Source organism: Varanus komodoensis, unplaced genomic scaffold, assembly GCF_004798865.1.
Source record: "Varanus komodoensis strain SLA01 unplaced genomic scaffold, ASM479886v1 scaffold26, whole genome shotgun sequence".
Taxonomy (NCBI): Eukaryota; Metazoa; Chordata; class Lepidosauria; order Squamata; family Varanidae; genus Varanus; species Varanus komodoensis.
The window spans coordinates 4,924,831-4,952,577 of NW_025335684.1; the positions used below are offsets into that span (position 1 = coordinate 4,924,831).

At 50.7% G+C, this 27,747-nt stretch overlaps 1 protein-coding gene across 3 annotated transcripts; it reads left to right on the forward strand.

The window, feature by feature from the left end:
* Positions 1 to 21,507, forward strand: WIPI2 (WD repeat domain, phosphoinositide interacting 2). Of its 3 annotated transcripts, none has more exons than XM_044433493.1 (12): positions 2 to 219; positions 9,315 to 9,397; positions 12,415 to 12,584; positions 13,281 to 13,377; positions 14,392 to 14,489; positions 14,598 to 14,690; positions 15,845 to 15,915; positions 16,866 to 16,973; positions 18,008 to 18,172; positions 18,984 to 19,091; positions 19,695 to 19,792; positions 20,685 to 21,507. In XM_044433493.1, exons 1-12 carry the CDS (start codon positions 146 to 148, stop codon positions 20,795 to 20,797), a joined length of 1,278 nt encoding a protein of 425 aa, XP_044289428.1. In that variant the 5' UTR covers positions 2 to 145; the 3' UTR covers positions 20,798 to 21,507. The 3 variants fall into 3 exon arrangements, with proteins under 3 accessions (XP_044289429.1, XP_044289428.1, XP_044289427.1); XM_044433492.1 differs by having other exon boundaries at positions 4 to 219; positions 19,695 to 19,825; XM_044433494.1 differs by lacking the exon at positions 20,685 to 21,507 and having other exon boundaries at positions 1 to 219; positions 19,682 to 19,799.
* The last annotated feature ends 6,240 nt before the right edge of the window (positions 21,508 to 27,747 follow it).

Consider the following 27,747-nt stretch of genomic DNA (forward strand, 5'->3'; position numbering starts at 1 on the left):
GCTACCGGAGCGTAAACAAGGCAGTGCCGTGAGGGATGAGGAAGCGGCCGGAGCCGAGCGGGGCCCGGAGCCGCCGAGGCTGAGCCTCCGCCTCCCCCGCCTGCCGGTCAGCCGGGGACGGTGACGGGGCGTCCCAGGCAGCGCCATGAACTTGGCCAGCCAGAGCGGCGAGGCCGGCGCCGGCCAGCTGCTCTTCGCTAACTTCAACCAGGACAACACGTAAGAGGGGGCGTGGCCAGCGGGAGCCGGCGCGAGCGGCGGGGGGGGGGGGGGGGCCCGCGGGGGCCGGGGGGGGGGGGGGGGGGGGGGGAGGGCGCGCGCCGAGGCCAGGTGGGCGCCGTGGGCGTGGCCGGCGCGCCTTACCTGCGGCACAGGTGGGCGCCCGTGGCCTGGAGCGCGCTGCTGGCAGGTGGCGCGTTTAACTGGGGGCCGCCGAAGGCGCATTTCTGTATGAGGCAGCCTGCTCATGGCGGAGTCGGGCGCTGGCCGAGCGCTCCTGGCGTTGTCACACTGATGGGCAGCGGGGGCTCTCCAGGGCTACTTGCAGGAGGTTTGCATCCCTCCCTGGAGATGCCCGGGATCGGATTTGAGACCTACGTGCAACGCATGTGCTTGTACTGCAGAGTCACATTCCTTACGTTTATTTGCCACCCAGATAGTCGAGGTTCTGTTGGAGGTTGATGACAACAAAAACGATTAAATGTAAGAATCATGCACTGCAAAAGTTAAAGGACCGTATGCAATAAATCTAAAACTAAAACTTAGCAGCAGTGCAAATACTTAAATAACCATGAGTGGGTGGTTGGGGCTTTGCCCCATGGATATCTGAAGTATTCTGAGTGTCTGAAGGAACATCTTCCATATATACCTGCCCACCCACTAAGATCTGGGTCAGAGGTCCTCCTTTAGGAGCTCTCTTTGAAGGAGATCAGAAGAGTGGTTACCTGGAGAAGGGCCTTCTCAGTGGTGGTGCCCTGGCTTTGAATTGCTCCCTAGAGAGGTGTGCCTGCTGCTGGCACTTCATTCATTTCTGTGCCAAGCTAAAACCTTTTTATTTTCCCAGTATTTTAAGAGTTGATATAGTTGTAATACGGGTTTTATGTAATTGTTATTTGATGCTGCTTTTCTTGTTGTACTGCCATTCTGAGACCTCGTTAAAGGACAGGGTAGAAATGCTTTTAATTAATAAGTAATACTTGGGGAATCCTGAGTTGCTCATTCCTGGAAAGTACAGTGCTTATTTGATGGCTGTGATGCAGATAACTTCTGTCAGGCACAGTGGAGCCTACGTTACAGAGCATGAGAACTGTAACAGTGTTTTGAGCACCTTTCTGCAAAAGCTATGCCTGCCAGATGTGTGAGACTCCAGTTCCCAGGAGGCAGGGTCAGAACACTGTGAAGTCTCAGGTTCAGCCATGCAGTTCACTTGATACTTGCTCAGCCTAACCAGTCTCACAGGGCTGTGAAGACAAAACATGGGGTGAAAAAGCTTGTGTGCCACTTTGAGAATGAACATACTAAATAAACAAAGCAATGTATAAAATAAGGGGATTTGACCCTGCTTCATAATGCAGAAAACAAGGAGAGAGGTGCTAGTGTAAGCATAATATTTGCAGTATTCAGCTCGGACTGGGAACAGTTAGGTTTAAATCTTCCCTTGGCCGGAAAAGCTATTGGGTAACCTTGGTTCAGGCAGTACCTCTTGGCTTAACCTCTTCACAGAGTTGTTACTAGGATATAAGGAAGAGGAGCTGCTTTGAGCTCATTTGTGGAAAGTTGGAATAGGAGCGTTGGTGAAGATGATAGCAATGATGGAAAGAGATGCAGGCATGAGTGAACAAGCAAGAATATGCTTTTATTGTACTTTTGCTGATTTTATTTTCCTATACTGCCCAATAGCTCTCGGGGGGAGGGGGGCTCACAGTAACTTCCCAAAGTGCAATATAAATACAAAATAAAAACTTGTTTAAAGTCTAAAATTTCAATATACAAAGTTTAAAACAATATAAACATTTAAAACAATTTAATTAAAGCTTGGCCTATTTAAAACACCTGCCATAACTTCCATATGATGTTTAATGACTGAAAATAGAGAGCAGTTTTAACTTGGCACCAAAAGAGTTGGTGCCAGATGGGCCTTAGTGGGGAGATCATTCCGTAACTGGGTGGCCCACCAGTGAGAAGGGCTGCCTCCTTTTTTCCTCTTTCTTAGCCTCCCTTTGAGTTGGCAGCCTGAGGAAGATCCCACTCCAGGTGCAGACTGTAGAATTCAGGTAGATTGAGGGTGGGAGAGATGCTCCATAAGATATTGTGGTCCTAAGTCATGTAGGGCTTTATAAGTTAAAACCAGCACCGTGACTTGAGCTCAGAAGTGTTTAGACAGCCAATGGAAGCAGGCCAAAATTGGTGTTACATGTGTGGATCATCTGGTCCCAGTTATTAATCTGGCTGCTACATTTTGCACAAACTGTGGTTTCTGATGAGTCTTCAAGGGCAGCCCCATGTAGAGTACAGTGCAGTAATCTAAATTAGCGATTACCAGAGTGAAACCAAGTCCTTTCTGTCCAGATGGGACATAAATGAGACACCAGGCAAAGTTGGTAGAAGGCACTCCATGCCACTGAGGCCACCTAAGCCTCAAGTAACAAAAGTTGGATCAAGGAGGACCCCGAGCTATAAACCTGCATCTTTAGGGGGCATACAACCCCCTCCAGGACAGGCTGAACACTGGTCTCATCTGGTCAGGAGAACCACCCACTTCAGCATCTCAGTGTTGTCCAAACTGGCCTTCATTTCATTTGCTCTCAGCCAGTCCATCCTCAGAGCCAGGCATCAGTTTAGCCCATCCAGAGCCTCATCTGATGAGGCTGAACAGGAGAAATAGAGCAGCACGTTACGAGCATGCTGATGACAACGTACCCCAAAATACCTGACGACCCCACTCAGCACCTTCTGCTCTGGCTCACTGAGGACATGCTTTGTGGAACTCGCTCTCAAGCAAACGTGGCTCAGCTTAAAGCCTTAGAATGTAGTTCTTCTTCCAACGTTGTTCTCCAGAGTTGTGTCTTCCAGATTTTCTTTAACTTGTGCTCACCAGTCCCAGCTAGAATGGCCACTTGTCAGAAATTGGCAGGGGGTGTCCAAGCATCCTGAGGATGCCAGGTCAGTGAAGGGTACTTAAGCCTACCAGCACAATTCGATATATATCAGAAGTCCAGTTTTCATGCGGGTTTATTCCCAGGACGGGATTGCAGTCCCCAAACCCTCTGTTTCATCCACATTTCTCTCCTGTTTGGGAACAGAGTTTAAGAGTGATTCAGCTTGAAGGTGGGGGGACGCCATAACAGAGAGACGGAGCATGTATTTTGCTTGTAGAAGGTCCCTGATTCATCTTCATTATCTCCCGTTTGGACAGATGTTGCAAAGCAAACACGGCCTTTTGTATAGACGGTTCCGAACTAGATGAGTCACTTGTGTAACTCTGTATAGCACACCCTGATATGGTATGGCAGACCCTGCATGCATGAGATTGTCCTCAGCATCCATTAATCTGGAATAATTCGGCTCTGTTCCTGAATATACAGTCCGCTAGGTTTGCCATCCCTTCCTTGGAAGATGTCTCAAGCCGTGCTTTCATTTAGTCTGCCAATGGGTGTAACAGTGTGAATGAATGTCTCGAAGGGAATATAAGTCACCTTTGCTCAGTGATAACTGAATTTGTATCCTGTGATGTTAGCAAGTGGGATCGGGGTTTCACTGGAAGCTCAGCTGGCCGGCATATGCCGTGTCTAGGAGGAAAACGCAGGTGAAACAGTTTGCCGTCCCTGGGAGTGAACCCTCTTGGACTTCTAATTTGTTGTAAACCGTCCCGAGATGTCTAAGTATGGGACGGTATAGAGAATATATCCCTTGTTTAGCAGAGCTAAACAAAAACACGGCCGAAAGTGAGCAAATACTACTACTCCTTTACAGTTGAGGAGCCGAGACAGAGAGGGGTGGACACTGGGTCAGCCGTGGCGGAGGTGCTTCTGTTCTGTCCCAGCCTTCTCCACCTTGGCCACGCTGGCCGTGCTTGCGGAACGTTACAAAGCAACGGATCTGGAGGGCCCCCGATTGAGAGAGGCCGCCTTGCCCTTTGTGCGTGGAAGTCAGTGGCAAAACACCCCTGAATCCCAAGCTGTATGTTGCCCGCCTGTGGCCCAGGGCACACCTGGTTCTCTTGGGCTGCTGCTTGCGGCAGGGGATGAGGTGCAGTGGGCAACCCTCTGCCAGGAAAGCTTCTGGATCCTAATCCTCTTGTGGCACGGCTCTTGCTAAATTCTAAGGAGCTTCTGGAATTCCTGGGATGGTGGATTTACACCTTTGGTACAGACAGAATTTTGTTATTTTGAGGCAGGGCTAAGGAGCCTGTGGCCCTCCAAATCCCATCATTCCTGGCCAGTGCTCATGCTGGTTGGGGCTGATGGTAATTGAAGCCCAACTCTGTCTGGTGGGCCACGGGTTTTCCCCTCTGCCCAACTTATATTTTAAAATTAGTAGTGGTACGTACGTCTGAATATCCGCAGCTGTCTGTGGTAGGCACCACCCAAATATTAGACACCTGGATCACACTCAGTGAGTAACAGGGGTGGGGAGCAACCATCCAGTCCTCTCCATGTTTACTCAGATGTCAGCCCTGCTGCATTTAGTGGGCCTTAATCCCACATAGGTGGCAGGTTTGGAGTTAATAAAGAAACCCACTGTGGTGCATTTGGACCGATCACCTCTAAATCAACAACAGTGCCGGTGTCAGCATAACCATCTCTTTGTTTTCCTCTTCTTATCTCCCAAGTTTTTAAAAACTTTTTCCACCAGATCTTACAATGGAAGAGAACTGAACAAGGTTACACTGCTGCAGAGATCTTGCCTCTTGAATTTAAAATTTAAAATAGCGCTAACTAAAATGCCAGGAGAAGGAAGCAACGTATATAGACAGACCATGAGTGTTTTGAAATGCTGGAGAGGTGATTGGTAGGGGTAACCATAAACATATTTCTTTTCAAAAAGGGTGGAGTATTACCCATCGGAAGTGAGTAAACAGGAAATGATCTGAGCGATGTAATCAGGGTTTTTTTGGGAATGACTGTCTGCCTTGTGTATGTATCGCACAAAGTCGGGCACACAATTGCCTTCCTTGATGACTCATTAAAGCTGAAGGGTCCATGTAGTGTAATAACCTCCACAAGAGCTTGACCTTCATCCCACTCCTCTGCTTCTCTTCCCCGCCTCCAAAATTTTGCATAATTTGGCCAGTGCGTGCAACAAGGAACCCTTCTTATGTGTAAGAAAGAAGATGCCAGTAATGGGGAATCCGTACTGCGTATCCCTAGAGAGGGGGAAATGGTGGGGGCTGGCTAGTCCAGTGTAGCACATACTTTCCATCTCGGTGCCTTTCTGATGTTTCAGACTGGCCGTGCCAGCATCTGAACGACATCAGGTAGTAGAAGGCAGGTGTGGTGGGTCAGGGTGTGAGTTCATACAGTTCACACTTTGCCTCTGCTTTGAACTCGGGAGGTGGCAAGCCCATGTCCTTTGCGTCGTGAGGCTTTAACTGGCCTACTTCATACTGAAGAAGATGAAGTAATTCACTGAAAAAATGATATCTCCTTTGCAGGCTTCAAGGTTCTGAATCTCATGCCATCTTGAAAGCCCAGTCCTTAAGGAAAGTCCTTCCTTAATTAGCAAGGCAGTATTGGGTGTTGGATACTGTGGACAAGGGAAACCGAGGTTCCGATCCCTTGTCTGTCCTAAAGTTCACAGTGTACAAAAGCCTTAAGCAAGATTTTTCTCTTGCTTCCCCCACCCCACAACCTAAGGCTGGGTCTCACTGGAGGAAGGAACAAGAAATACTTATGTAGGCAACGTCCTGCAGAGGTTTTGCACTACAGCTCCCAGAATCCCTGACTATCAGTCACGCTTGCACAGTCATGTATGAGTCATGGTGGGCATGTCGTGAGCGGAGCGACATGCACATGGTGGGCTTGTCATGAGCAGAGCCGGCTGGTGCTGGAGGTCAGACTAGATGTCCCGGGAGGTCCCTTCTGACTCGCTCTGTTTCTATGTTTCTATGAGTCGTAATCAAAACCAGGTGATCTGCCCCCAGACAAGGGCATCTGTGCAAGCTGACGCCAAAGCAAGCTCAAGGAAAGCGTTGTGTGGTTCAGGGCCTGACTTGGCAAATGGTTCCGAAGCGAGTTTGTACCATGAACCTGCACAGGGCTGGGCATCCTTTAGCTCTCCAGGAATGTGGGTGTTGCAGCCCAGCAGTATCTGGAGGGAACATTATGTTGAGATTGAAGCTTGAATCAACAAACCACAGTTGTGGCCATTTCTCCACTTTTGGGGGCAGCTGCACCTAAAAACTGAAGCAATGAGCAGACAGAAAATGCCGTTGTACCTGTAAGGTACATTTTTAGCTGAAAATAATGGTTTCGAGGTGGTATTAATTTTAAATTAGCCTTCTGGCTAGCATTGGCAAATCTCCGAGAACTTGGTTAGCTGAAACTTTCCTTGTGTTTTGTGTGGAATTAAAAATATTTGTCAGTTCTGCTCATTTCTACTATTGCTATGCAGAGTAGCATACGGCAGGGCCTGTGGGTAACAATAGTTACGCCTGCTTGTCTTTTTTTAGCAGTATTGCGTGGGCTTAGTTAAATAACTGAATGTTAATTTCTGCCATTAGGCAGGGCTCTGAATTTTTGTTGAACTAATCCAAGCTGCTAGACTTTGCCATTGAGGATCAAAGCTTTGTAAATGTGTCTTTACTGCTAGTTCATGCGGAAGAAGTTTTGAAATCTTCCATGGGCAGAGGGACGGATTTAGGTAATTATTGGTATTAAATCCCCCATGTTCTGAAGAGCAGTAAAATGGAGTTCCCGTGAGCAAGTGTATTCAGTGTGTGGCAGACGAAATAGCTATCTTGATAATATGATGCGGTTTCTTGTTAATGTTCTGCATCCGGTGTATCTCGTATGCTTATGGAGTCAGCGTAGAAATGTCAGTGCTCCACTGGTGGTGTTTTTCCTAGTAGTTCTGCCAACCAAAAATGCTCTGGTGTTTGTCAAAATAGACTATAATCTATAAAGCAGATGTCATAATAAATCCATTCAATGGCTGGCCAGGCCAGCCATTCGTATAACAGGGTGGGTGGAGTTGGGGGTTGGGTAAATAGCTAATTCCCTGATAAGAGCCTAGCAGAAACCAAGTTGTGTCAGGACAAGAATAAATATGTTTGCTTCCCTCTCGCTGGCTTCCCCTGCTGTGAGCGACCGAATCTTTGGGCTGTGGGCGAGGCGAAGAGCGCAGAGTGTTTGCATCTTCTGACAAGTGTAGCTTTAATTATTTATGCGCCTATCTCACAGCGGCCCGTAATTGATCTCCGGTGCCGTAATGGAGCGAGGGTGCTGACTGCCAGGGTGCTTATCCTCTAAGCCAGTTCTACAGATCAGACCTCCCAGTGGGGTGGCCTCCCTCCCTCTCTTGGTTCATTCTCTGCCCATGGATCCTCTGGGGGATTGCACCGTGGGTGGGAGTGGTGGAGGTGGTGTGATCGCTGTTCGGAGGGGTAAGGACAGGCCAAAATGGGGCAGGGCTGGGCTCATGCACCCTCATTCCTAGTCCATAAAGAGAAGCCCAACCCCGAGATCGTTTGCCTTGATCTGGCGAGGGACCTGCTTGTGCAGAACGGAGGGTTGAATGCCATTTTAGAAAAGCTTTCAGGAACTGTACTTTAGCAGTGAGTGGGGACAAAAAGGCGAGTATCTGTTAGCTGGAAGCTCCTGCCATCATTAACTAAGTCTTACGGTAGGCTTTTGAACCTGACACGGCGGGAAAACTGGACAAAATCTGGAAGCCGCCAAGCTACCCATGCTTGGGGAGAAAAATTATCCAGAGGAAGGAATGTGTAGCTCAGGGGAACTTGAGGGCCAGGTTGGGATTTCTGGAGCCTCTGTCCCAGGGGAGTTTGATGCCTGGGGCTTGGGAGCACAGCCCAGCTGTAGGAGAGCTATGTATCCCTAGCTGCAGGCTGGGTGGTGCAGGTTGCACTCCAACAGGGGAGGGTTGCATGCTGGAGCATGTGCCTTTCATGCGCAAGGCGCCACTGGAACAACCCCTGGCTGAAATTCTGGCGAGTTCCCGCCGGGCTGTGTACACAGGACTGAGCCAGAGGGACCATGGCTCTGCTTCCACTTAAGGACCCCCCCTCGATAACTGTCACAGGCTCAGCCATTCCCCTCAACAGCTTGCCTTTAACATTATTCCAAGAGTTGGATTGCAGGCAGTAGCATCTTGTCGCAGCGGCACACACGATGCCTGTTGAATCCACCTCCCGCTCTCTTGTTTACAGTGAAAACACAGTTACATTGTTAGAGCTATTTGAATTACTGTCAAAACAAGCCACAATTATATTTTGTAACTTTCAGTACACAAAAAAGCAGGCACATCAAGTTGGCTTGAATTATTTCCCCAGCAGGCAATAATAATGATACGATGTTGCTTCTGCTTGGAGATCCCAGGCTGCCAAATGACAGGATTATCTTTAATCTACTCTTTATTTTTCCAAAAAGGCCGGTCTGTTTTGCTAGGCCATTGCACGAGGGCTCACTGTGAAGTTCGGTCATTTGATTTACCACCTGTTAAAACGCATAGTGGTTTCTGAATAGTGGGCAGCGCAAGTCCCACAGATTTCAGAATAGCCAGCTTTAAAATAAAAGCTATCCCTTTGGGGCGCATTAGAGCTGAGCATTTCAGCTTTCCTATAGAATTTGATCGTTTAAGGGAAAATGAAGTGTCATGTGATATAAATTGTTGTATCTTATCAATATCTGACTCTCCCTCGAGGATGCACAGTACACCAGCCTTAATGCTATGTTTGGAAGAAACACTTAGTTTCTTTCCTTCTCCAAAACCTCAACCTAGAAATGCAGTGTGCAAACAAAAGTGCTCTCTCCCAAATGCAAACAAATTACACAACAATCCTCTAGCCAGACTTTGCAACAAGCGCTTTCTGCTCCTTGCAGCAAACTCGTTCTGTGTATAGGCCTGTCTGTGTTGCAGCAACAACATGGAACTCTAAAGACTGGAACTGCTGACTTGGTTTTGCAAGCGGCTCTGCAGCTGAATGGAGAAACACGAGATCGTGGGATGACCCAGGGCAAGCTATGGAGTGGAGTGTGCAATGGGAGAGAAAGCTCGGACACCCTGCTGCATTCCATGTCAAATAGGGAGCTTGGCCGATTTCCCAAGCTTGTTTGACCCACTGTCTCCCTCTGCAGGTCCTTGGCTGTTGGCAGCAAATCAGGATACAAATTCTTCTCCCTCTCTTCTGTGGACAAGCTGGAGCAGATCTATGAGTGCAGTAAGTACCCGCTTCCATCCCCTTCCGATCTCCTCCGGCCCTGTTTTGCACACTCGTTTCCTGAAATCACGTTGCCGCTCATCCCCGGGAGGAACGTGCTTCCTCGCCCTGCTTGAGCAGTCCAGTGGCAGAGCGGAATCGGTCTGTGTGGTGGTATTTCCAGCCGCAGCCAGTGGGCAAGGAAAGAGACAATTCCCTCCTTGTTGGGTTCCACACATGGCCGTAATTTATTTATTTATCGATTTATATCCTGCCTTTTTCCTACAAAGGGCTGAAGGCAGCTGACATCATTCTCCTCCTCCATCTTATCCCCACAACAACCACCCTGTGAGGCAGGTTGGGCTGAGAGTCTGTGACTGGCCCAAAGTCACCCAGCTGGCTCCATGGCTGAGCGGGGACCAGAACCCAGATCCTCTGAGTCCCAGTCCCGTGCTCTTAACCACTGCACCACACTGGTTCGCTGTATCCATATCAGACCTTCCAGTAGCATTCAGGGATGAAGGGGGGGCAGGGAGGTGTGCACGCTGGCCCCACCTTGTGGAAGGCTGTAGGCACTACCCTCTTTGCCCGTGGGTGCCTCCCCTCCTCTCCCCCCCTCCCCAGCCCTGCCATTAATTTATCTGCCTAGCTCTACTCGTCACAAAGCTCACGGGGCAGCTTTGGACCAATTTCTCTTCCTCAGTCAAAATGACCTCCTTGGCTTGTTGTGAAGCTGGAATGGAGAGGAGGAGGAGGGAGATCAGGAATCTCCCTCGGAGAGGAAGCACCGGTATAAACATCTTCCATTTTGTTGCACCTCCCCAGTGGTTCAGGTACTGGGCCCAGCCTTTCTTTATGTGGGCATCTTCCCAGCAGTAAACCAGAAGGGGGGGAGCGCTGCCAAATTCCTTGTGACGCCTGCTGCGATGAGGGCAGAGTCAGGACTGGGCCCTGGTGTGGCCTAAACGAAACCTTGGACGTGTCTGGTCCACGGCCCATCCATTTTCTCGCATTGCCATCACCCCTGGGTAAAACCCGTTGTGAGAGACCAACGTGGTAAAGAATCGATTTGTTTTATGCAGGAAACTGGTAGAGGCCCTTGGGGGATGTTAACATTAATAACTCCCTCAAAACGATAACAGACGAAAGGATAAATATAACAAGAAATACGTCGATTGTGAAAAACGATTAAAAGGTTGGAAATGGAGCCAGCGGTAAAGTAAAGAATCAGAGCAGCTGATTGCATGTGAGAGGCCTGCAGAAGAGCAATGCCCGGTCAGAGGCAGTCTGCTTGGGAAGAGTGCTTTGCAGGTGGGGAGCCAGAGGACGCTGCTTCCCACCCAGCTGCAGTTGTGGGACAGCCAGAGAAGAACCTTTGTCCTTCTGGAGCTCTGGGACAAAACCTGCCTTTCAGGAGACGCTCTGCACTTGACACAGGAACTGTGTTTCCGGCCTCTCCCTGCGACCAGCATTTTCCCACATCAGGCTCCCTCTATGGGCAGTGTGCAAACATATACCTGGCTTATTTTTTTTTTTTGGCAGAGAGGTGCACAGGTATCAATAGTACTTGATTCAATACATGCTTATAGCACGTGTGGTCTGCAGCACTGCGAGTGCTGCCCCCATTCCATTTGCGGGAAAACAAATTCCTGCTGAAGGATGGGGCTTCCTTCATGGGCAGAACGCGGTGGGCTGAACGGGCGAGGGTTCGCCTAGCTCACGTGGTGAGCGATAACCAGGCGGCTCCTTCCCTGAGTCCAGCACGAAGCAACCCGGCAGCCACAGAACACCGAATGCCGCTCACTGTCAGCGATGCCCCCCTGCATTCTGCCGTCTTGCAGCCAAGTCTTGGGCCAGGCTCTGGAAATGGGGACAGCGCTCCTCGTTTGATAGGGCCGGGAGAAGCAGCCGCACCCCTGAAGCGGCTAACGTCATGGCAGCACTCCTGCCTGGCAGCCGTCATCTTCCGCGCTGCCGAATATGTGAGATTTATACTGATGCTTCTGGCCAGGAAGCCTCAGTTGCTGCCTGAAATCTGTTTCATGGCACAAGCTTTTAGGAGCTTTTTATTTACAGCTCTCTAGCCTTCTCTGAGCAGAAGGCTGCTCCCCCCGCTCCCACGTTCTGTTGTCTTCACCCACTTAGCAGCTTCGCTTTTCACACTGTAATATTAAAGTCTATTTACAGCCAGCTGCCCCAGAAAATGTCAATGTATCGATCCACAGGGAAGAACAGATCTCTTGTTGGTTGCAGTTTAGTCACGCACCTTGGAGTTCTGGTTCAGTTCAAAGTGGTCTCTTTCACGTAAAGCCACCTGTGTGTGTGGGGGGGGGGGGGGTGGGGGGTTGTTTGTTTGTGACTTGATTTTTTGGAAAGGAAATAGGGCCCACATCTTACACAGAGGACCTTCGAGTTAAATCCACCAGGCGTGCTTCCTTGGGAATTAATCCAGGATATTTATTTCCAAATACACGTGCTGGGGCCCCGGAACACGTGGTGCACGCTTGGCCCTTTACCACCAAATTGTTCCCATGCTTTCTTCCTTCAGGGAACCTTTCCCATAGCAAGGCATTTGCCAAGCAGACCTTGCATGTCTGCAGTCGCATTTGCTCTAGAGGGTTTGGGGGTGGGGGGTGGGTCAGGCTCAGAGCAGCGAGCAGGTCCTTCTGGCTTCTGCTGCCCTTTGTGTGCTGGGCGTGTGCCCACAGCTCATCCAAATGCGAACCGCGACAGTTATGCCAGTCGACACACGGTCTTTCAAAGTCGCTTGCGCGCCGCTCCTGAGTCTCTTACGGAGGAGCTGCCGAAGAAAGGCAGGGACGGTTGAGTTACCCTTTTTCCTTTGCTTCCTGGCCATGCTTCCGGCTCCCCCACGCACTGGACGGTGGCGGCATGTGGGTTGGCGGCCAGATTCCCTGGCCCGGCATCCCTCTGCGCACCTTTGCCTGCCTTCCCTCGCACTGACAAAAGTCTGCCGTGTCCCCCCTTTTGCATCCCCCCTCCCCGCCCCTCCCCTCCCCTCCCCGCTCGCCCTGCAGCCGACACAGAAGATGTGTGCATTGTGGAGCGGCTGTTCTCCAGCAGCCTGGTGGCCATCGTGAGCCTCAAGGCCCCCCGCAAGCTCAAGGTCTGCCACTTTAAGAAGGGGACGGAGATTTGCAACTACAGCTACTCCAACACGATCCTGGCTGTCAGGCTGAACCGGCAGGTGAGGGGGACGCGCCGTGATTGTCCCGCCGGCCGGAGCGGGGGGCCGAGGAGTGGCTGCGTGGGCCGGGAGCAGGCAGGCTCCACGTGCAAACCGCAGGGGAAGCCCGTCTCTGCTGCTGGTGGCACCTGCCTTGGCCCAGGGCGTTTCCGTGCAGCAAAGCGGATTCTCACCCAGAGAGAGCCAGTGGCTGCGCGTGTGGTGCCCGACTCACTAGCCTTCTGTGTGCAGAAGCACGTCAGATGGGGCGGAAAACTCGTTTTTGGCAGATCCCCATCAGGCTGCAGGCGGAGGTCCACGCGGTAGAGCGTTCCTCCTTACCGAGAAATCCCAAACTACACCCCTTCATGCTGACATGCTCCCTTTCTGTGAGCGGGGACTCTAGTCACGTGGAGGAGCACCCAGTTGTGCAGGGGGTCCCTGGCAGCTTGACGAGGGTCCAGAGAAGGTTTCCCAGCTCACCAGTGTTCTGCAGAAACTAGGCCCTCCTCGGAAACGAGCAGTGTGCGCCTTTGCTGATGCTCCCTGTGTAAACGACACATACTTCGAACTGTTGCGTCGGAATGTCCATTTGGAAACAATGCTTAACGCTTGCCCAAGCCAAGAGCGCAGTCTCAGCCACACAGGATTCTGCTGCCCCCGGATTGTGTCTTTATGTTTTTTCTCCCTCTTCTGTTGTAATGCATATTTCCCCAGAGGTTGATAGTCTGCTTAGAAGAGTCCCTGTACATACACAACATCCGGGACATGAAGGTGTTGCATACAATCCGGGAGACGCCCCCGAACCCTGCAGGTAAGTGTGGGCCCTTCTTTCTCAAAGTCTTCTCTAGCTTGCGTTCTCTTCCCACTCTGTCCTGCAAAATGAAAGAACAGTAAGAATGCCTCTGAAAGATACTCCGGCTAAAGCAACTGCCAGAAGTATGACAGATACACATATTGTGCATCACACACGAGGCTTGTACACGTGCACTGTGAAACACCTTGGGTGTGCATCTAAAAACATAATGTATGAAGAGGCCTCTCGGGTTTATAGATCGGGGCTGGCAGGTCAGGAGCTTGCAAGAGGTCTCTAGCCACCTTTCTGTAGACTAGCAGGTGTTTCTGCTTCACGGTTGTCTTCGTAGTAGCGATAATGCAGGAGCATCTTTCCCCAGCATCTGGTTGGGGCTGCGTGGATGCAGGAATGGGGCGATACGGAAAGCAGCCTGGGTTCTCTGTGTAAGAGGGCAAGGGGTGGTCTTAGCTCCCTCGTATTGGGTGACCTGGCTTGCCATACTGGGAATCCTTTAGACAGGGAGCAGTGTGCAGATACAGAGGAGGTGTGCTGTCCATTTGTCAGTCCTTCCCGGATCCCCCATGGATCTTCCCATATCCAAACCCCTACCCCTCTGGAGCTGTCCTGGTAAAGCATTAGAAAAGATAACCACAAGGACACCCAAGGGGACTCCTCAGATCTTTTTCAGCCAATGTTTATTCAGCATTTATAACATGTTTTACAAAAAGTTGCCCAGGGTGGCTTCTGTGAAACCGATAACAAAGAGGGCCACCTCTGCATGCGAACCCACAATCTAAAAGGCCCAGCACAAAAGGGACAGCAACGCTCTTGGGGAAGCAACGCTGGGCTGGGCTTGTACGACCGGCTTGAACGGAAGGCCCTGTGGAGCTGGTTCCTCTGCAAAGCAGGTGGAATGGCTCTGCCGGCCCTCCTCTCCCCCTGCTGCACCCCCGTACCAGTTGCCGCCCTTCCCAGGGCTTCCTGGCACATCGCAGCCTGGGCTGACGTCCGCTTTTTCGCTTCCTTGTCCAGGTTTGTGTGCGCTGTCCATAAACAATGACAACTGCTATCTGGCCTACCCAGGAAGCGCGAGCATTGGGGAAGTGCAGGTCTTTGACACCATCAACCTGGTGAGCGTCTGCACATCTCCCACACGCTCTTGCTCGGGAAGGGTTCCCTCGTGGGCACTGGGTGCGCTGTGCTAAGCTCCTGTGTTTCTTTCGGTCGACTCTTTGCAGAGAGCTGCTAATATGATCCCGGCTCACGACAGTCCTTTGGCCGCACTGGCTTTCGATTCGAGCGGCACAAAATTGGCCACGGCATCGGAAAAGGTGAGCCCCCGATTTGGCACGTTTTGTCAAGAGCTGGGCGAAGGAGCTGTGCTTTGCTTTTGGATCAAGCTGAAACATCCAGACGTATATGTTCAGTGTCACTGCAGACAAGTATTAAAGGGTTTGATTTAAAACACATACACTGCCAAACTTGCTCCTGTGTGAGGACAGAGCTGAACTAGAGGCATCCACCTTTTCAAAGGGAGTGTGGCCATGCTTGTTAAAATATACTTCAATTATATATATAATTGTAAGAGCGGAGAGAAGGTGGCAAACATCAACATTAGACAGAAGTATTTCCTATTTGCCGGTATTTTGCAGTAAGTGAAGAAGTCTGTCACTGTATAAATTGGCGCAGATTCCTCACTCTCTGGATTTGGAATCGAGTTCTTACAACTCCCATGCCAGGTGTGACTTTCTGTCATGATAAACTCTGCTTTTGCCTCTTCTAGCAGCGGCGCTGCGGAAATACAGGGTCATTGCAAGAAAAATCCTGACAGTCAGAGTCACATTATCCCTGGCAATTTTTTAAAAGAAACTACTTCTGTTCTGTCCGCCACAAATGATACTGGTCCATCTCTTTCCAAGGTTTGTTTACCCTCTAGAACGAGCCCTTAAAAATGTACTTGACTCGGGGTCTTCTGGTATAAAGCAGTTCCAATCAGAGCTGGAAAATACCTGCAGCACGATACCTGCAATGGCCTTGACCAACAGGTTGCCCTCTGGATGTTTTGAATCACAGTCCCCGTGTCTGACCGTTGGCCGTGCTGCCTGGGACTGATGGGGATTTTAGCCCATCTGGAGGGCAGTCCATTGAACAAGGCTGGCCTTGGCCTGGATCTGGGGTAGCGTGCAGCTGGCTCAGCCCGTCCCAGGGGGTGGGGTTTATGCCTCTCAAATCACCCCCCCCCACCGATTGCCACATAGAAAACGGCTTTGAAAGGGGGCTCGCTTCTTCAGAGATAATCTGCAGTATGGCATGCAGAGTGTCTCACATGGGGTGGGGAAGCTTTAAAGCCTTTTGCGAGCATGCCTGCTACACACATAAAGCTGTTCTTGGGGGCCCGTGATTTCGCTTCCTCCTCTGTAATGAAAAGTTCTCTTACAAAGTAATGCACTCATTGCAAAATGTAAATCTTCTTTCATCTGAATAGGGTACAGTGATCCGGGTATTTTCCATTCCAGAAGGGCAGAAACTTTTTGAATTCCGAAGGGGAATGAAGAGGTGAAGTGAATTCTCCCTTTCCGAGGCTTGTTCTTTGTGCTAAATTTCCTCCATCCTCTGCAGTCGAACGTGTGTGTAATCATTGTGAATTGTTATGGCATATGGAGAAATTGTAGGGTGCAGTGTTCATTCCTTTAAAGGGGGAAAAAATCCCAGCTGGGAATTACCTTTGTTAGGGTCCTCTCACTAGCCAACTTCCTCTGGGAAGTTCACAGCAGTACACAAAAAGGTGCCACGGATTCAGGAAAACAGCCCATGACTTTTCTTTGAATGCACAAGCTGTAAAAACAAATAACCAACTAAAACCATTGCAGTTCAAGCAAGACCTGGCGAAATGACTCGCATCAAGGTCCCATCTTGCCATTCAGTGCCTCTAAAAGAGGGCAGTCTTAACCTGTTGCCCGAAATAACCTGAAGCGATGAGCGCATCCTTTCGAGTGCTCCAGGATTCTTCTTCAGGCCAGATGAAGACGAGTCCTGAAGACCTGGGAAGCTCACGCCTCGCCTCATGACATTTTGGCCGTCCCCAGGAAAGGTATTCACCTGCAGCGACTTTCGCCGCATGTGGAGCACTGTTTCTTCTTTAGCATGGGATCCTCGGGGCAATAAGAGTCGATTTTGACCGTGCGCCTCGCACTGCCTGGAAGCCTGGTGCTTGCCCCGGCTTAATAAATGTTGGGGCTTATCCACCAAAGGGAGACTTTTGTGTGAGTCTCACAGACCCGTGGGACGGGAACCGACTGCTCCGGATGCTTGCCCAGCGCAGCCCCCATGCCTGCCCCCGGCTTCCCTCCTTGCCCTCACCTTCTCGTGTGGCGAGATGCTGAAGGCAGTGAACCAGGTGTGTTCCGTGTCTTCCGCCATTGCCATAGTCCCCAGGAGCCATCCAGCTGACCTGTAGACCGATGCGAGGCATGCAATTCTGAGTGCGTGTTTTGCCCCCGCTCCAGGTGTGTAAGCATCTCCTCTCTGGCCTTCAGCATGGATGGCATGTTTCTTTCGGCATCCAGCAATACAGAGACCGTGCACATTTTCAAACTAGAGACTGTGAAAGAGAAGTAAGTCCTTCTGGGCAGGGAAATCCACATGTAGACATGTGGGAGGGGTGTTTTCAGCTGAGGGAACCCAGGGCTGGTCGATCATGGCCACTGGATGAATTGCCTGCAGGGTTGCTATCAAGGCAAGAAAGCTTAGCTTCTCTTTTAGCTCCTACACCGTGCAATGTCCCAGGTATACCTGCATCTGATCAAATCCCTCTTACCATACAAGTCCACTTGTAACTGTTCCTGCCGCACCTTGGTTTGCACAGGTGACAGACTTTAGCTTCCCTTTGTGTGTGATTTCGCGTTAGGGAAGCCAGCATTTTAATTGCGAGCTGTGGGTTTCATTGTATTTTACCAGAAGAAGAGCTGACTTCTGTTCTTTCCTATTTATTCCTGTCAGGAATTGTTTTCACTGTTTGTGAACAGCCGTGGAGTTTAGATGGCAGGCAAGCAGGATATAAATGCTTCATTAATTTAGTTACTTGTAGAATTGGGATAGGCAGTTAGCATGGAATACATACAACCTGAGCTACAGTTCACTTATTTAAATTTATGCAGCTTTCGACTTAAATCCCTGAAGAGTTTTCCAGACATTTAAAGTGACTTAAGGTAAAAACATAAACAAGCCCAAATCGTAGCCTAATGTGGCTTTCTCCAGCCTGGTGCTCCCCAGGCATGTTGAACTACAAATCCCATGCTCTCCCACATGGGAAGGCTAGTCGAATCAATTTGCTATTGAAGGAAGAACAGAAAAACGATTTCCTTTTCATCTGTCTTCGGAAAGCAAGTAAAGGTGGAGCCACCCACATCTTCCTTGAGGCAGAAAACAGAACTGTGCAGAGGTTAATCTAAGTCACAGGCTTAGCAGAAGACCAGGCCTTGGGTCCAGCCTTGAGCCACCAGAAGTGATCTGGGAGGCAGAGGGAGGGAATTGAGGCGCTCGCTGGGTCCCAAAGCCAAAGCGTGTGTCCCAGCGGCGGAGCCCTTCTTGCTGCGTGTAAAATGTGTCAGTGCCCGACTTTGACCTCTGCATGCCGCCCTCTTTCCAGACCTCAGGAGGAGCCCACCACCTGGACAGGTTACTTTGGGAAAGTCTGGATGGTCTCCACAAACTACCTGCCCACCCAGGTCACAGAAATGTTCAACCAAGGCCGAGCCTTCGCAACCGTCCGGCTCCCTTTCTGCGGGCACAAGAACATCTGTGCATTGGCCACGTGAGTCCGGGTGTCGGGGGAGGGCCATCTCCCACCCACCCCCAACCCCAAGCGTGCTGCAGGCGCCGCTGGAAAAGCTCTGCATGTACCCCATTTTGCAGCCACTCTGCCGCTGCCTGCCTGGATAATGCATCAGACGCAACCATTAGCTGGATTGTATTTGCTTCCGGACTCCTTCATGTATAGTAAATGAGGTTTAAAGTAGGATTGTTGCTTTAACTCATCCACTAACCAGCGTAGCCCTCCCCACGATCACTCGGAAGTAAATCCCATTGAGCGTGGTTGGGCATGCTCCCAGATTATTAGTAGCAGCATTTTATCCCGCTTCCCAGCCAGCAGGTGCAGCTCAAATATAATTCATAAATATGTCCCTTGCCTGCAGGTTCACAATCTAAAAAGATAAGCAGAAAGGGGGCAAGGTAAGGAGATGGAAGATTCCAGCCTAAGGGTCTTTTGGTTATTTGGGACAGAAGAAACCACCTATTCCCACTCTCCTGTCACTTGTGTTCTGTTTTTTGAGGTTGTTTTGGCTTTGGCAGGTTAGGGTAGGCTTTGCCAACCTGATATATTCCAGGTGTGCTTGCCTGTATCTCATAAAGGCTGTGTTAGGGTGTGAACACAGAAGCACCAAAGGAGGCTTTGCTTCGCCTTGCAAAGGCGATTTTGTTCATTAGACTGTAGGTTAAGCTGCTGTTCTTCTGAATGCCATTCAGAGTGCCTTTGTTGAGCTTCAGAGGGTGGGGGCTTGTATTAGCACGTCAACAGAGTTCTGTGAATGGGTGTTTTAGGGGTATTCCATCATTTCTTGTAGAATTCAGAAGATACCTCGGCTGCTGGTGGGAGCTGCTGATGGGTATCTCTATATGTATAACTTGGACCCCCAGGAAGGAGGTGAATGCACGCTGATGAAACAGCACAAGTAAGTCTCTTCTCTTGTTCCTCTAGAACTGTTGGAGGCTTGCACACGGTGCACGTTATGGGTGTTGAAGTAGATCCCAAAACAACAGAGACTCGCGGCACCTTAAAGTCTAACAAAGTTGTTTGAGCATAAATATAAGATACTTTTAATTTTATTTTTACCTTTGTCTGAACAAGCCAGGATTCATAAGCCAACAACAAACCTTGTTTTAAAGCTGCCTTGTGATCCTTGCTGGTTTGCACATAATTAAACGTAATCCAAGGTTTGAGTATGCCATAAAGCTCCTGTCTTCCTGGTTTGTTTACAAACCAGCAATGTAAGGGGCAGAGCGACAGGAAACTGGCTGTGTGGACCAGCATGCAGCTCATTCCGATTGTGGTTTATGAAGCCAGGATTTATGGCTCATTTTATGTACGTACATGGCCAATGTGCTGAGCTTAAGAGGTCTCGTGTTTTTGACTTGGGAAATATTAACTCAGAATATGGCTTTGCTCAAATATCCCGCTTTCTGTTCAATGTTTCAAACCATATATGCAGGCGTACTTGGGTGTCTCAGCCTTAAAATGATCAGAGTTGGTCTCCGTGCTTTGATTCTTCCCATAGGCTGGATGGCAGTATGGAGCCAGCCAATGAAATTCTGGAATCTGCATCACATGACCGGCCCCTAGTAGCACAGACATACAGTGGTGCTGTGACTAAAGGTACTTACGTGCCTTCTTCTCCTACGAGACACGGTAAGGACCGAGCGAGGGCGCAGCAGGCTGGAGAGATCCCGAGGGAGGGGTGCCGCACGGCTCCTTCCGTGTGGCACATTCATCCGGCAAGCTGGCGTCACCTCCCTGCATGTACGACATGTAAATATCGCTCCACACCCGGCACTGTTGCCTGGAAAGTGCCTAGACTTCAAGAAGAAGGCAGCTGCTCTTGCCACGCTGGCTGCTCAGCCTTGTGGGATGCTTCTCGGTTTTCCTTCCTCTTTCCTTCTGCTCCAATAGCCTGTCAGCCTTCCCCATACAGGGCACATACCCTCATTTTGGAGCGTTTCTGTTTTCTGCCCAACCATCTGTGTATGCCCTGAAGTGGCGCTGTCCCGGGAGGCCTGCATCCTGAGGGTTTCCCCGCCTGTGTCGCTTGGCCCATAGGTAGGGAGGAGGGAGCCGTCCGCATCGTGTGGCGTCCCCCCGTGCTTGGCCTCCTTCCCCGTGGGCCTCGCATAAAGAGCTGAGCAGGGTTACCGACTGATGGTGGGGAATCTGGGGCAGAAAAAGGAAGAACTCCTTCACTCAGCCTTGAAAGAAGATCAGGCACGTTGCTGGAGGATAAGACGGTCAACAGCACTGGCTCTGCAGACTGTGTGCTTTCTCCAGTATCCGAGGCAGTATGCTCTTGTACTCCACTTGCTGGGGAACATGGGTGGCCGGAGGCTGTCGCGGGCCTCCTCGTGGGCTTGCCACAGGCAGCTGGTTGGCCACTGTGGCAAATTGCTGGACCGCTGGAGATGAGAGGTCTCTATAAACAGGCACCATTTAGGGTGCCAGGCCCGGACGGCGGCCCGTTCCCATCCGAATCACCTTTCTCTTTATTCTTCCCTAGCCTATTCTGACGATCTGGGCGCCGTTGGTGGAGCTTGCCTGGAAGAGGACATGGGGGCCCTGCGGATGGAGGAGGACAGCGAGCACCCCCCGATGATCCTTCGAACGGACTGAGCGTTGACCCGTGAACACCACTCTGGGCGCTGAGAACACTGGCCTGACATTTCTTCAGGATTCCTTCTGTCTATGCTGCTACGAACTTTGGCCTGGCCTGGGAGCGAGAGGACTGCAAACTCCAAACGTTTTCAGACAAAACACACACACTCTCACACACAGAGTCCATCCTAGCTGTAGTGCCGAATGGACGCCATTGGGGGTGGGGGCGGGGACATCGGGTTTCCATGGCTTTTAAATCCTGCTCTTTCTTTTAGCTGTGAGCGTACATATATCTATATATAGAGAGCCGTGTTACTACCGTTGCCAAAACCTGCTGCTTGTCAGCCTTCGGCACCTTCCAGCTTTGCATGCCTTCTTGTGCCAAGCAAGCATCGGTGAGCAGATCCATTTTGTTACCACGTTTGCAGTTTTCTCTAAGGAGAACAAACAGCCTAACACCTGGCATCTGGGCAGGAGGGGCAGCGCCGTTTGGTTCCGGGTGCTTCGGCCGGTTCTGCTCGGGCAAAAATCCCCGGTGGTTTCCCATGCATGGGCTTGCAGTCAACCCTGGTGACTTGACATGTGACTGTTTGAAACGGGCTGCACTCTTTTCCTTGGGTTCTTTTCCCACTGCCACCCCTCCCTCACAACCCACTTCTCTGCCCCCACACCTTTTCTTTCTTTTGTTTCCTGGACCATTTTGTTAATTAAACTCCTTCTGAATGCTGTCTTTTTTGTGGGACTGTTGTGTTCTCTTAGAAGTGAGGGGCCTCTCCTTCCACCTTTGCTACTTCATTTGCCGAAAAATGAAATGACGATTAACCGTGATTCATGCTCACTTTGGGGGCAAAAGAGCCAAGAGCCAGGGAAAACTTCTTTTGTTTGTTCCTTCGCCAACCCTGAGTCAACGGCCACACCTGGGGGTCACATTAAGACAGGAATCCTGGTTTAAAGCCCACAGTGTGAATCCAACTACATGCAGCTTGTTTGACCCCACATCCCTTCACACGGTTGAAGCTGGCTTGCGATTCTGGCTACCCCTTCTGGCTTTGTTTTTTTGCTAACATAAAGGGGGAAACAAACAGGCTGCATGTAGTGACATCATAGGTTATTATGCCAGGAATCCTGGCTTAACAGTGATGTCTGGACACAGCCGGCATATTGCGCTTAGGAAGTGTTTTGTTTTAAACCCTAAAAGCATGTTCTTTCCTGGGTCCTTTTTGTCCAGCCCATGCTGACCTTTCAAAGGCTCGCGTTGCTCTTCAGAGGGAGCTGCTTTCAGAACCGTGTCTGCTCTTGCTCTCCTTTTGTTTCTGCAGCTGGCCAAGCGCCATGCTCTTCCCTGGTTCTTGCAGGGTGGAATGATACAATGCAAGAAGCGCGGAGCTGCCGCCAAGAACAGCAGCCCCACGCCTGGCGCCGTCCCTCTGCAGCGCACGGTCACTTGTAAGCCAAAACATCTGGAAGGCCGTGCTCTCCACCGTCCCTCCCCACCGTTGCCTGTGCTGGCCAGGGCTGAGGGGTGTTGCAGACAGAACCGGGTGGCCTCGAACGGCCCATCCCTGCATGAGACCCTTGTCCTGTGTGTTCTCCCCACCTTTGCCGTGCATCATTGGCCTTTGTCTTGGAGGCGGGGGCAGGAGATGCACAGTGGAATGATGCCAAAACACCGGGGGGCCTCCCGTGTGTTCCACGGGCGAAACACTTGCCACGGGGCCACTCTTTCCAGGGGCAGCCCGTTCTTCCACACATGTAGCGCCACCCTTGGCCGAGGGCCGGGTGTCCCCCGCTCAGCAGTCCGCATGCAGGACTGAGCTGACAGATCCCCCACTGGTTTCGTCCCTTCGGCTCCCGGTCTCAGAGCTTCTCGACTGCCTCTCCCAAGGCCTTACCTGGCCCCACCTGCCTAATCTCCCACTTCCGGCAGCTTGAGTGGTCGTCGTCGTGTCAGGGAAAGGACCGGTCTGTGACCAAAGTTGGGCAAAACTGCCATCCTCTTTTTACAGAGCTGTAATGTGCCTTTTTTGTTTTTGTTTTAACCTTTTTAGATTTGTTTCAGTGGAAAAGACAATTATGTGTGAACCTTCTGGGCGTGAACATCTTGTTTTCCATGGATTGTTAGCCATGTTTTTTTCCTTATTAAATTATTACTCACTCTCCTCCTTTTGTGGCATTCTCTTCAGGGAAAAAGTAACCAAACCCTGTGCTTTTTAGGTGGGGAAGTGGGTGAGTCTCGGGGGAGAGGTCGAAATGCTTGCTCTGTAAAACTTCATTCTGAGGTTTGGGGGCAACCCTTGAATACGGTGGGAGCTTCCATGGAAATTCCCAATGGGAGACAAACGGTAAAGGACAAGCTTCCGGGCAAGGCTGCCGCTGCAGTGCCCACAAAGTGCAGCTGCGATGGAACCCAGGAATAATTTTTAGGCAAATACGAGCAGCTTGCAGGCTGGTGGTATTACTTTGTCCTGTGACGTAGCTTGGCTTGCAAGATTCTGCAGCAGATCTGAGTGCAGGGCAGGCATCACAGCTTTGCTGGAGGCAAGATGGAAAGAGGCAGCCCTGTGGAAAGTGCCAAGCCGTGACTGGGCTGGAGGCTAGACGGGAGAGGGGGCAGGGTCTGTTTCTTGCTCCAGCAGTGATCAGAGACAGACAACTCGGATGGTGAGGTTCGCTGGTCCCATCTTCATACTGACTATTTTTGTTTCTTAAAGGGGCCTGGCTCGTTTTGGCCATTTTGGCGAGCACACAGGAGTGCTTGTGGTATGCAAAGCCCTCTTGGCCTGGGAGTCGGCACGTTCGTGCACACTTCAGGATGCACCAGAGCTGCCCCTGGTCCTGGAGACAAGTCCTGGGAGCCTTTCCTTAGCTGAGTCTTCTCCCTCAGAGCCTTTTCCTCTAAAGGCAGGAAGTTGGGATCCTGTTAGAATGGAGGGTCATGCTCATGGGTCATGACAAGCTCTGACTTTTCTCCTGTGTTTCCCTCCATCTCAGCAGCCGAATTTAGAAGAGGTGAAAAGACTTTGGGCTGTCACGGTTTGTTCAGCAGTTGTGAGTTGCCAAGAAAAGCTTGTGAACCAACTGCGAGTCACCCAGAGATGTTACCAGTAAACCTTCTGCCCACCTCATTCTAGAATAATCTCAGTGGATGGAAGATGCTGCTATATGTAAATGAAAGTTCACTCCAGACCACGCCTCAGAATCTCCTGCGTAGTCTTTGCAAGAAGCTCAATAGAGAGGCCATTGGAGAATCCCTGGTATTTCCAGAAAGAAAAAGTTTCGGGTACCAATGATCCTTTTGGCAAGGCCTCTCCACTGAGGAGTTACCTGGCTTAGAGAAATTGCAACAAGGCATTTCTTACTTCCTCAGACTCTTAGGAAATTGTGCCATGTGGCATATTATTTTCTAGTCTTTGTTCGGGGCTGCCTTGGAAGGCCTTGTATCCCGAAGAACAAGATTTAAATAATAAATTCAAAAATCCCTAATTGCTCTCCAGGAAGTCCTCAGCCAAACCCCTTTTAAGTTGTGTCTGGATCACAGGAATCCATTTCAGTGAATCAAAAGCCATCCAGAAGAGCATGTGTCAAGATGGAATACTTCGCATGTACAATGTTGGAGGTTCCATGTCCAAAAGTATGGGCCGGCTCAGCAATACCTCCAGACTTGCAGAAGTAGGAAAAATACATTATGGGGTGGTAGGTGGGGGAAGCAAACCAGCCCAAAGACAACCGAGGTCAACTGTAACGGTGACTGATCTTTTTGAGGGACACAAAAGGACTGGAGAAGACACTGCGGTGTCATGTCGCAGAGCTGAGCAGGATCTGAGCTTGGGCCTGTGCTCAAGGATAAGCCAGATGCCTTCTGCATGCTTTGGACTACACTTCCCACGATCCCTGACCACTAACCATACTTGATGTGCCTTCAAGAGCCCAAACCTGCTGAAGGTTGCCAGCTTGCCTGTCCTTGCTGGAGAGAGGGCTGGAAGGCCCAAAGACTGGCCCTTCCTATTTTGTGGCTTCTCGAGAATCGGACGGCAAGCTCACAGTACAGCAGTCTAGGGTGTCCCTTCATCTTTTCCCCTTCGAGTTGGAGAACTTCCCATGGTAGGAGAGGAAGAATTTGAAGGAGGTACCTGGTCACAGAGGACTCCAGTTTTATGCTGTAAGGACCACTGAGTTATTTCAAATATTCGTAAAGCAAACACCAATCAATTGCAAAACCACGTTTGTTCTACCACAGCCTCATAAAACTGGGGGTGCTACCCAAGATAATTTGATGTCTGAAGCAAGACACAGGAGGCTGGCCCTGGTGTTGCACATACAAAAGTGGGCTGGACCGGCGCTCGAGTTTGTCTCAGGCACTGCTGGTAGGACAGCGTTCTCCTCTGCGAGGAAGCAGCAAGCTCACTTAAGAGGCGCCGGACAGCGCGCGTGGCACACAGCTCTCCAACGTCTTGCTGCGACCTCTCCTCTTCTGACTCTGCCTCAGAGTAGGGCTGGCCCTGATCAATATACAGTGGCCTCTAATTCAGCTTTTAGAATAGTCCCAGGGTGAACTAATTTCGCCTCCCCAGGGAGGGCATTCCAGAAATGGGAATGAGCCCCTACCTTCCTCACTTCTGGGGGAAGGCAAATCCGCAAGCATCGCCTGGTTCTTCCTTCTCACAGGTTGCCCCTTTGAAAGAGCTCTGCCTCTCTTCCTCATTGCAGAAAGATTTCTGTAGCTCGGCTGGGCCAAAAATGATCCTTGCCGTCTGTGTTTTGTGTAGTACAAATCGACAAAGCAACACACCTGTGTATTACCTGACATATAGGAAGGTGTCTTCCCCACCTTGTAATTCTATGTGAAATGGTTTTAGTAATCTAGTCAATGGAAGGGGTGGTAGGTTTAATTGTGTGTTCATTTTGCACCTGCGGGACCCGAAGCCGTGCCAGAAACCGTGCCGCCACTAGGTGGTGAGCCGCTCCTGGTTTTGTTGGCGGTGTTTAAATCGAAGGCAGTTGCATCCAGCCAGCTCCTCCCGGCAGCCTCAGTCTCGCAATGGGTGCAAACTGGGGACCCGCCCAGCCCTTTCCCTGGTTGCGTTGGTGGAAGTCGTGCGGGTGGAGGAAGGGAGCGGTGGGTGTCTTCCGTCCGTGCGTGCAGGAGGACGGTGAGAGAGACCAGCCCAATCCAAAGCTGGTGCCCCCAGGGCCTGGCCTGGTCCGAGAGAAGCTCAGCACTGCGGACAGCCCCCGTGCGTCTCAGAATGGCCATTGCATGGCATAAGGAGCCCCGGCGCCTTGGGAGTCTCCAGCCTGCCTTTCCAAGGCCGGGGGGGCGGAGGGGCTCCAGACCAAGACCTCACAGGGGGTGGATCCTGACACAAGCCAGGATGTTGCACAGCTGGCTTTGTTGTGACAGGTCTCGGCTGCCCTTTCCGGGAACCCAGGAAGCTGCTTCATAACAGGTTGGAGCCGGCAGCAGAGGCAGGCAGAGCCGGGCTCTGGCCAAGCACCCACAGCTCTGCCGGGGGGCTCTGGCAAGAGCCCCCTGGACTTGCTGGGCCTCTTCATCCACCTGCCCCTCTGTGGCGTTGATATACTGCCCTGTATCTAGTCAGAATCCAGAGGGGTGAAGACTAAAAAGTAATAGGTTAAAACAGGGTAATGTTCAACAGGGCTGCATTCATCGTTGCGGCCTCCTTGTTCACTTGCCCCTCTCCTGGGGCTAGATGCCCGGCCTCCGTGCTTGCTGACACACCATGTCACAGTCAGGTGAGGGCTGGGTGTGAGTCCCCACTCCGTGGGGGAATGGGCTCCAGTCTCTCTCTCGCTCTCTCTGCCAGGGGTGTTGTGAGACCTGTTCCTAAGCGCAGCTGCCAAAGAGATGGATTTTCGGGGAGTCACTGTTGCGGAGGGAGGCGTTGACCCTCACTTCTCTGTCCATGGCCCCCACTGCCAGCCCTCCTCACATGCCAATTAAAGTTATTTTATAAAAAAAACCCTTCCCTTCCAGTGGCAGAGCAGAAGGGTGCTGCTGGATCAGACAAAAGTCCATGGAATCCTGCATTCTGTGGACTCCGTGGTCAGCCAGCGGCTGGCGGGGAGGCTGGCTCCCTGGCAGGTCTCATGTTTATTTATTATTTATTTATTTAAAACATTTCTATGCCGCCCCCATCACAACAAAGCCTCGGGGTGGCTCACAACAAAAAAACAAACAAAATCATACAAAAATCATACAAAATCATACATGTTGGGGCTCCGTCATCTCTCGGCAAGGCTGGAAAAGCTATTTCCCAAAGGCTTGCAAAGTTGCGGCTGCTGGTCCTTTTTGGGCCAGTTTCTGATGCTCCTAAATCTTTTAAGTGCCCGGCAATGTCCAGTCTAGCCTACTTCACAGGGTAGTTGTTGGGGCCTATTTAGTCTGCTGGAGTCGGTCTGACTGAAAACTCGCCTGGTGCAATTGAAGGAGACCAGAAACTCTCTCTCTCTCTCCCTCTCCCCCTCCCCCCTGCTTCCCACCACCCCATCTTGCTTCTCATTTAATGTAGCTGTTGAACTCCTTGCCATCTTAATGAGGAGTAATTCAACATCAAAGGTATTAACATGGGGATTCAGTCAAGGAAATTGTTCCTTTTTGTAGATGACAGAATCGTGATTTTTTTTATTTATTTTTTAAAGAGCCAACTTAGTTTCGAAGCAAGTTAATGAATATGGATCTGCAGGAAGACATGGAACGAAGCAGCGGGGGCTCCGCATTCATTTCTGCCGACTCCAAGTTCCTGTTTGGAAATAAACATGTGGTTGCTTTTAAGTCGCTTCTGATAGCATCAGCTATGGAAAGATCAGGATGTCCCCTGACAAAGAGAAAGGAGATGTTGTCCTTCTACCTCTTCTCAAGCCAGCAAAAGGGTGGCCTAAGAGAACAAGCAAATTCACCACTGCATCCCATAATAAGCTCTTTCTTGGGATGACTGGCATAGATGACA